The sequence below is a fragment of the Aplysia californica genome, unplaced genomic scaffold, assembly GCF_000002075.1.
Source record: "Aplysia californica isolate F4 #8 unplaced genomic scaffold, AplCal3.0 scaffold00227, whole genome shotgun sequence".
Classification (NCBI taxonomy): domain Eukaryota; kingdom Metazoa; phylum Mollusca; class Gastropoda; order Aplysiida; family Aplysiidae; genus Aplysia; species Aplysia californica.
The window spans coordinates 389,730-400,149 of record NW_004797497.1 but is presented as its reverse complement, the minus strand read 5'-3'; the positions used below and the strand labels follow the sequence as shown (position 1 = coordinate 400,149).

The following is a 10,420-nucleotide window of genomic DNA, read 5'->3' as shown; positions in this document are numbered from 1 at the left end:
CTGATTTTGCTGGTTTGGGGTTTGTGCTTTTGTGTTTTGAATTTTCTATATCTTCTTAATATTTTATGTGCCATTATGTTGATTTGAGTTTGTACATACCCTGTTAAGCATATCTTTTGGACGCAGGGGATTTTTTTCACTATTATTGTTTTAACCGGATCGTTTATCCAGAGAGATAGGTACCATGACTTGTGGGTTGACCTGCAAGGAGACCCACCGCTCCAGGGCGAGTGGAGTCATCATAATACGATGAAACCACCTTACCCAGGGGAAGTCCCCCCTCCCCCTTATACTTCATAGGAGTTCAGCCCTCCCCACTCCAATCCTGCATGCTACACGTTAAAACGTTTGATTTCTTGAGCACTATAAAACTAGATAGTTATTATACGAGTATTTAACTGTTCCCCCTTGCTGAATATGTATAGAACGTCTTTACTGAAATGTATGTTGAGGAAGGTTTTGAGGATTAGAGTTAGTGTTGAAGGGGTGCAATGGGAAGGGTTATATCCAATGAGACTCGTGATCTTTTGAAGGCTGAAATATATAACGCCTTATCTCCACCTTTGAGGGGTAAACTAAATAAATAGTAAAACACTTACCCTGTTCTAATTGTTCTCATCACATACCAGCTTGTTGCGCAGGAATTACGGTCTCTTCGGTCTCTTACCTGATTCTGTTCTGAAAGTGAAAACGAATGCCAGCACTACCCCCCCCCCCCCCCCCCCCCCCCGCCCTTTCAACAAGCCAATCACTATGAAACACAAATATTCTGAGTCCTAGAGTGACCTCTAGGGGATCACATCTTTTCAATAAAACATAAATGAAAAATATGAACCTGAAAACCATTTCAGCTAAACAATTCTATCATCATCATCTTCACCATCATCATAGTCGCCATCATCATCATATAAGCAAATCATTCGCCTTGTTGTTTCTTTCACAATTATATATTGATATTACCACGTTATATTTTGTGTGCAGCAACCAACTCAATGACCTATAAAAGTTCATTGAATCAAACCTTACAGCTCAATGAAATATTATTGTGTACCTTTTTATTTTACCCAGAGATGGTACCAATAGCACCACCACTGCTGTAAACAGATTAGAAAACATAAAATCATGACTGTAAGGGTGTATGTGTGCTTTTCTATGAGCATGTGTATGTGTGTTTGCCTATCAGTGTAAAACGTCGAGAGAGAGAGAGAGAGAGAGAGAGAGAGAGAGAGACATATATATATATATATACATATATATATATATATATATATATATATATATATATATATAAAGAGAGAGAGAGAGAGAGAGAGAGAGAGAGAGAGAGAGAGAGAGAAAGAGAGAGAGGCAGGGGGGAGATGCGTGTATGTGCTGTTTTGTATTTTTAGGGGGTGGGGGAGGGGGTATACATTAATTTTGTCCCCTTGTCAAACTTTGTTGAATAAGACACCCACTTCACAATACAACGAAAAAAATAATAGTAATAACGCGATAAACACTGCTGAAATTTCCAAAATCATTGGCTTTTATTACGGGAACTATGGCTGATTTTCTATCAAATTGTACATTTTATGGTTTATCTATCGATGAAATGAACTCAAGATATTTGCGATTGAAGGATGAGAGGACGCCTGGTTTCAGTGGGGAAATATGCGAGAAAATGGCCACCAAAATTTGGTAACTCCGATAGCTAAGGTCTTTGAAAACTGAAAAATGACATATTTTGTACCTTTTATCAATACTTTTCTGTCAAATTTACGTATAATGTATTTTTATATGGAAATAAAAGAGGTTAAGCCAAGGAATTGAAAAAACGTGATAAAAATGTTCAAACTGACGAAAAAATGCCTGTTTCTCCGATTTGGTTATTTTGGCGAGCGCCTGATTTCACCACGCTGCCTAACTATTATTGAAGAATGCTTCAGTCTATGCATAGTCTACTTTCGTGTCCTTTGCTACGGATGGAGGACAAGAGAAACTAGCTGCGTTCACCTTTTGTATAATATAAATTATAATACTACGCATATGATGTATTTACAAAACTTTCATTTAAGCAAAATATATCTACACACACGGGCGTCACACACAAACACACACACACACACACACACACACACACACACACACACACACACAATCGCACACACACACACAATCGCACACACACACACACACACACACACACACTCACACACACGCGTGCGTGCAAGCGCGCACGCATGCACCCTTAATACATAAACATACCTTCGAATACAAACGTATGCAAAAGCATGTACACACACAAACACAAACACTTTCCGTTTCAGAAAACGTCTTCAGCAGACATCAGCGTAGCTTTGATTTCTTGTAGGAGTTTAGATTCCCGAAAGTTTCAACCGGGATTCTTCCTCCGATGTTCCTCGATCCGGAATGAACACAGGGACGTCTAAATCGGTCACACGCACGAACGATCCAAGACTGGGAGTACCTTTTTTCTTTTGTGACCTGGGTAGAAAATGTATACAGATTAATGTGCCAAAGAATAAAAATGCTAAATACCTGTCAGATTAAGGAGAAAATATCCTAGACGAAGTGATCAAGAATGATCTGTTTGTGTGAGATTATGCTGTATGTGCGTGCCTGGTATAGCCTATACGACAAAAAAAGAAAGAAGACTTTGTGTGTGTGTGTGTGTGTGTGCGTGTGTGCGTGTGTGTGTGTGTGTGTGTGTGTATGTGCGTTTGCGTGTGTGTATGTGCGTATGCACGCGTTTACGCCGCTTTGAGTTTATGCCTGCGTGAGAGAGAGAGAGAGAGGGGGTGTGTGTGTGAGAGAGAGAGGGGGCGTGTGTGTGTGTGTGTGTGTGTGTGTGTGTGTGAGAGAGAGAGAGAGAGAGAGAGAGAGAGAGAGAGAGAGAGAGAGAGAGAGAGAGAGAGAGAGAGAGAGAGAGAGAGAGATAGGGGGGGGTAGCGTGTCGGGGATAGAGAGATTATTCCCGCGGACATTGTGTGTACGCTTGTGTGAGTAGGGTGTGCATTGTGCATTGTTAAATTCCGTTAAAGTATCACTGTGCACGAATACAATGAGTGCCTTTCTGTATTGATGCTGAATCTTGGCATATTTGGGCTGTGGTGCATTCACCAAAAATCCCAGGTGGATCATGAAAATGTATCTTGTAAATCTTATTTAGTCATACTTGTAGGACTTGCTATTTTGACGTTGGTGGTGGTTGTGCTGTTTTGGTTATCCTGTCGTTGCCAACTTTGTTTCCATCTTTTCCCGTTTTCATGTCCTTCTTTTCTTCTATTTCTAAGTCGTCCTCTACGTCAACGCTCTCCACCTCCTCCCACAAATAGTTATGTTTGTATTCAGCATGGCTATGGAGTGATCCAATCCTTGGTTAAATCCCTAACACGATGTTCTTAATTATACTGGGTCTTTTTATCTGAGTATTCAAGGCTCTTCGGATCCGAGCGGTGTCTGTTGTGTAGCGGTTGGGTGGTTCATCGCTTCTCGCAGAAGATCTTAGTTCGATTCCAATGTTGGGTGTTTTGTGTCGAGACAATTGGTATGTCTGCTGGGACCTTCTATCCCTCTCAGCTTGGATTGTCCCCAGCAAGCAGGTTAAAAAAAGAGTCGTCCTATATGATCTCAACTGTTGGATGGGGGCGTGTAATATCTACAATGACAATCAATACTCTTACCATTCTTGACTGGGTCTTAACATAGGTGCATGTTTAAACTGGATTCCCGGTCACTTGAATAGCGACACAGTGCTGGATAGGGACATTTAAACCATACCATATTATACGATGAGAAAGGCTAGAGTTTCAGTACGAATAATGTCCCCTCCAACGATACCCTTTATTTTTCTAGTCTTTCTCTTTCCCTTTCAGTTGTATATTATTATGTTCCTTCTTTCTTCATGACTTCATCACTGCACCAGGTTCTTCGGCTATGATAGGCCTTAACGTGTCGGCTAATTGCAGTAGATGGCCGTTAATGTCATATTTAGAAAGAAAACACAAAAGAAAAAAAAATTACTCAAGTTTTGTCCTCACAGCGTACTCACTTTATGAGATTCTTTGTGTCCGCGATTGTGTTTGGCAAAGACTGTTTGTTTGTCTCAGGAAGTATCAGTGCAGATAGGAATGCGATAAGGCCAGCTATCCCACACACCAAGAGAGGGAGAACTTCCTTCATCCGACCACCTAGGAGGACACCCTGGGGAAATGCACAAATCGGGCAATTCGCTACAGAAAAAAACACGATTGAATACACAAATTGTATAATTCACTTCAAGAAAAAGACGAAAATAAATGCACAAATTATTCAATTTTGTACACGAAAAAGACCAAATTAAATGCACAAATTACGCCACAAGAAAAAGAAGAAATTAGTTACACAAACTTTATAATTTGCTAAAAGAACAGGATGAAATTAAATGTAAAAGGCATACATGCTGCAAATGTTTAGTTTGTTTTATAAAAAGTGCTTATTTTGGCACCAAAAATATGTCAGAACCAGCGTCTGTGGTGAAGCGGTTAGACACTTCGTTGTCGCACGCAGAAGACTGAGCTCCATTCCCATGTGGGGCGGTTTTTTATCAAGCATATAGGTCTTTCTGCTGGGACGTTGGCCCTGGCGATAATAAGGGTCGAACCTTAACTCTTAAATGATTTAAATAAAGGTATGAGTGTAAAACACCCGCTTTTATAACATTAAAAAAAAATTGATCTTTCGTTACGGACAATATGTAAATTCGAAATAAAAGTTAAAATCAAACATAAATCAAACATTGTGGTATGTTTAATTGACACCGATCGCTTAAATAACGTAAGTACAGTTGACCTTGTCCAAGACGGGGTCGCATTGTCATGAGAAAAATATTTGTCTTAGACAAATGGACGTGTTGAACAACGGTATAATATTACTAAATGCAAGGGGGCAAGTGAAAAGCGGTCGTTTGACGGGCATTATCTTGAACAGGTGGCCATTAAAGTTGATTCGACTGATTTCAAAAGGTCAGGTTTTAAGAGTTTATGATCAATGTCAGCTCACCATGTCGCAAGACAATAGTTTGCTGACACCTAGGTATGATCAGACTACGACGTTGTTTCATTTTCTGGTCTAATATTGCTTTCAGTTGGACTACTAATGCAGTTGGTTTTAATATTAACTAACACTGGCAAAAAGGCCCAGACGCTGCCATTTCCGTCCTCACAATAGATATAATATGCTATTACGTAGGGAATCTGGGTATTTTTGGAACAAATCAATGGCCTTGACAAAGGCATTAAGATGATCTTTAGGCATCTCTGTTAATGCCTCTGCCCCCCCCCCTTTTTCATTTTCCTTTCTCTCTCTCTCTTTCTTTTTCTCTTCTCTCTCTCTCTCTCTCTCTCTCTCTCTCTCTCTCTCTCTCTCTCTCTCGTTCCCTCTCTCTTTTTCTCCCTGCATATCCCATTCTCGTCTTTTCTCTCTTTATCTCTCCCTTCCCTCTCTCCATGTATCTCACTCTCCCCTCTTTTCTCTCTTTATCTCTCTCTCTCTCTCTCTCTCGCCTCCCCCCCGCCTCCCTTCTCTCTCTCTGTCTCTCTCTGTCTTTCTTCCTTCAAGTCTCTCCCTCTGTCTCTCTTTTGACTTGTTTCTCTATCTGGGGGGAAGGGGAAGGGTTAGACATTGGAAGGCGAGAACGGTAAGAGAGGCGATAAGGGAGGTAGAAGGCTCGTTGACTCACCACGTCAGCGATGAACGGTCCAGAGACGCTCCCTAAACGCGAGGAAAGGGAAAAGATCCCCAAGCTAGTGGTTCTCAACGGGGTTGGTACAAACTCAGAACTGAACATAAAAAGGATGTTGAAGGAGGAGGACACTCCAAACCGACCAATAAGAGATAGGATGTTGACGATGGTTGAAGTCATGCCTATGGAAAGAGCATAATAGGACATTATCTTGTGTGCACAAATTCAGCAGTAAGGAAATTCCTCTTACTATCTGATTCTGAAAAAAAAATATGGTGAAATGGTATAGGTTTAACGCCCCTATCAACACTATTAGGTTATTTAAGGGGCGGAACCTCCTAGTTTAACGTCCGTCTCCGATAGGACCGAGCCAAGTGGGAAGTTCGTGTAAAGTGCCTTTCCCACGGACACAACGTTGGACCGAGCTGAGGCTCGAACCCCCGAACTCGCATTCTCACGATTATGAGTCCGGTCGCCTAACCACTAGGCTACCGACGCCACCTATCTGATTCTGATCATACATAGAAGAGCAATAAAAGAAACAATGCCAGTATTATATCATCTCTATATAGAAACATCAAACAAAATTATCAATTGGTGAATAGCTATGAAACTTTAAGGCGAGTAGGTTTGGAGTACCAACAGACATATTATGTGTAAGTTGAGTTTTTGTTTTTTATTGCCGCCTACCCAATAAGAATGCCCTTTTGGTTGTATAAATGCAACATCTCCTTTGTCATTGATTCAATTTTTATCGGGAAATCGTACACCCCCCTCCTCCTCCACCGATGTTTGCTGCTGCAGGGGGTGGGGGGGGGGGTGGGGGGGGGTAGCGAGGTGCGAAGTTTTTTGTCTTTGTTGCCGTCGATGCTGTCGCTGTTGTTGCGGTTGCTGCTGCTGTTTTTAACTCTTTTTACTGTATTTGCATCCAATTTGGTCATAATTTGAGGTAATAAAATAAATCAGTAATAACGAGCAACGTCTTACCTGGCTCTGCAAAGTAAAAGGGGATGACGGTGGCAAGGCAGGCTACTGCTGACAGAAGCAGGAATGCCTCGTAGCTCGCCTTTCGTCCTGAAGACAAGGGTTAATTGATAGTCAGATCTAAACGTTATATAAAATGAAATCTTTGAGAAAAGGCACAGTATGAAGTAATTCGATTGATTGAAAACAGTGGTCACAGAGAGATCAAAGTTGAAAAAAGTTATTAAAGTTTGTTGGGCTGCATCTTTTTAACACCTACACTTTCTTTCCGGTAAACATGTTTCAGAGTTTGTTAGAAAACCTAGTTGCGGTTTTTTAAAGTGTTTGAACTTGATCTGCTGGTGCCAATGATGCTACTTCCTAGACAATTTGGGGGTATTCAGAAACAATGCTTAGGTAACTGAAACAATTAAACATGATTAAATTATGTCGGATGAATCCAACCTGAATTTCTCTTTGCGCTGATATTGATGTATTTCTTACCTTGTTTTGATTGGTTGTTGTTTTTGAATTGTTTTTTTTTATTGTTTTCGTTGGTGCGTGGCGGAGCGGATAGTGCGCTCGTCTCCAAAGTGGAAAGTCCGGGTTCGAGTCTCGGTTCGGACACGAATTTTTTTCGCCCTCTCCTGCCCACCCAGCAGTTGGGGAAGTATAGGTGGCGTGGAAAATAACTGGCCACACTACCATAATATGCCGAGGCCCTGGAAGTTGTCTCACTTATAAGGCAATCCCCAATGTCCGGATCGGACGCGGGAACAACTTTGGTTAGGGTTATTTTTTGGCAAGTGGCTATTCTCCGGCGTCTCGCCGGTCAATAGATCGGAAGCTATTATCCGGCGTCATAACTAGGTCTAGTAAGTCTACCTTTCATTATATTTTATCTATGGTAATTGTCTATCATAACTTTATTCATTTATTTCCATCGTTCATTTGCTTATTTTAAAACAATTATTCTGTTTGTTTAAAAGAACAAAATTGATTTTGGGTCTAAAATCCTGTCTAGTCATAGTATAGCTTGCTGTTTAACATATTTCTTGTTGTTGCAATTTTCGATCAATTTAACTGATATGTCGCGACTTCAGTACTTTCTTGTCGTATCTCCATTTTTGTAAACAGCGAAAATGTGACTCCTTCTTATGCTCACTCTTTGTTATGAATTTGCGTCAATAGTTGTGAACACGTTTCTTCTAGCACCCAACATAATTTCAAATTGGAGGAATTGGGGCAGTTTGTGTCTGAAAACCTATCGTCTGTATCAATGGAAGTGACATGAAGTGGTAAAGTTGTAGGAATTTTTTTCCAAGACAAACAGGTGAGAGAGGTTTTTGCAAATCTGCGCCGACAAATTATTAGTAATAGACCGGCGGCGCGACGCCGGAGAATAGCTTCTGATCTATTGACCGGCGCGACGCCGGAGTATAGCCACTTGCTTATTTTGTGCTAGGTTTTTAGAGGGTGGAAAGAGGGGGAAAGGGTGGCGGTAGTAGGGAAAAAGAAACAAGCGAGCGTGAGATTGTTTTTATTTAATTTGAAACCAACATGAGACAGTGGCTCGGGTATTAGGTCTAAACTGCTGAAGGTTCAGAATACTTGTAGACGGTCAGTAGTACCTGTTTTCCTTTAACTCTTTCCGTGATAACCCACGATATATCGGTGGTATGAATTTACCTTTCTAATAAAACAGACTTTCCTTTCAAATCTAGATCCATTTTCCGATTAAATTCTCACACCATCTCTTTATACTTTTTTCAACTTTAATAATAATTATAAGTAATGATAACATGTTTACTTCATGCTGTTACAAGGTTCTGTATCAGACCTCTCAAATCAACCAACATGGTATAACCGTTGAGACTACTCTTACATGGAAACACTCAAGGCCTGTTGCCTGTCCTAGGATTAGTAAAATGAAATACATATAAAATTGTTAAGACATTCAGGCATCCTTACTTTAATGTTGGAGGTTCCCACTTCGACCCGCACTAATATTTGACAAGGTGTTTTTTATGTACCGGTAGATTTTCGAATAATCTGACACTGGAGCCCTGCAAATGTAGACATGCGTTAAAATACACATGGATCCTCACAACAAAAAATCAGATTAACAGTAACACATACAATTTACTGAGCTAAAACATGCCATCCTGTCCAAAGGAAGGCCGACCTTGTACTAAAGGCAGAACTTCTTCAATGACATAAATATGGCTGCAAAATGTATACAAGGAAACACAATAACGAAACTAGTAAATAAAGGTAGCCAAAAGTAGCATTCAATGTGAATGGGATGAACAAGTCAACAACTGAGTTTCGGAGCAGGTGGAGTCCAAATCTCATTCGACCTTTCTCTCTGGGAAAACTAAACACTGCGTCCTCAAAGTGACCACATCAAAGTCTAAAATGGCATTCTTCAAAGAACAACAACAAAAGCAACAACAAGGACAACAGCAACAATAACATCAGTAACACAACAACATCAATAATAGCAGCAACGACGACGACAACAACAACAGCAACAACAATAACAACAACAACAACAACAACAACAACAACAACAACAACAACTACTACTACTACTACTACTACTACTACTACTACTACTACTACTACTACTACGGTAGAAAAGATATACCAAACCTAATCGATCAACAACCACGAAGACCACGATCAGTCCTAAGAGATCTGCGCCGTTAGTGAAAGCAAAGTTGACGTAAATAGACCCGCCCATGTTGGACACGTTGAACACCAGTGCGTAGTAGACCAATGCATTCACAGTCCTGGGGAGGGGGGAAGCGATGTTATTCTGTTTTTCTTTTGTTCTTGTTTGATGTTGCGTTGTGTTCTTGATGTTGTTTTCATTGATTATAATCATTTTGTTCTTGTTGTTGATGTTGATGATAAAACTCCTGTTGTTGATGATGAGGATGGTGATGATGATGATGATGACGACGACGACGACGACGACGACGATGACGACGACGACGACGACGACAATAATGATGGTGATAATCTTGTTAGTGATGTTGATGACAAAACGTTAAAAAAAACCCGAAAAGGGCTAAAAGAGAAAAAAATGAGAGCAGAACAAAAGAGCATGCGAAGCAAACATGGTGTACAATACATTGCAAATCCCCATATTATATCACTTGATGAATTGATTTGTCTGCACGGTGTGTGATAGCAGATTATATTTCCTCGGAAATATATGTCTATGACATGTAAACATTCAAATGTCAACAGCACAGATGCGTGCTTTCTATCTATATAACAACGAATAATAAATAAATAAACACGCTCTTAAACAGCATGGGAAGTTCTAAAGGAGGAATATTCATGTACCCAGTGAAAACATCGGAACGTTTGGTTACAGTTCATTTAATATGTTTAACGCCCTTTTCAATATTATTAGGTTGATTGAGAGGAGGGACCTCCGAATTTAGAGTCAATTTCCGATTGGACGGGCCAAATGGGAGGACAGCTTTAAACTCTGGCTATGTTCTGAACGCCCCGTTGGTAATTCGAACTAAGTTCAACCGCTTTGTAGTCCAACTGAGGTAACAACGTCCAAATGAGAGGAAATACTCCAGGAGGCTTGACGAAAAGACTTTATAACAATTATGACAATATTTGTAATTATTGATGATAATTGTCTATCATCGAATCCAAGTCTCGCACATCCAGTACCAGGGTGCTGTCAGATGAGATTATGTCATCACG

At 40.4% G+C, this 10,420-nt stretch overlaps 1 protein-coding gene across 1 annotated transcript in view; it reads right to left on the bottom strand.

Annotated features, from left to right (window-relative positions):
• Window positions 1-2,205: 2,205 nt before the first annotated feature.
• LOC101852932 (organic cation transporter protein) overlaps window positions 2,206-10,420 on the bottom strand; it is an 11,211-nt gene continuing 2,996 nt past the window's right edge. Inside the window, exons 4-8 of the mRNA XM_013083369.2 lie at window positions 9,341-9,480; window positions 6,710-6,796; window positions 5,720-5,904; window positions 4,052-4,203; window positions 2,206-2,484 (exon numbers count right to left, since the gene is read on the bottom strand). Coding sequence (XP_012938823.1) covers window positions 2,355-2,484; window positions 4,052-4,203; window positions 5,720-5,904; window positions 6,710-6,796; window positions 9,341-9,480 — 694 coding nt within the window. The 3' untranslated portion in view covers window positions 2,206-2,354. The remainder of the gene's footprint in view (window positions 2,485-4,051; window positions 4,204-5,719; window positions 5,905-6,709; window positions 6,797-9,340; window positions 9,481-10,420) is intronic.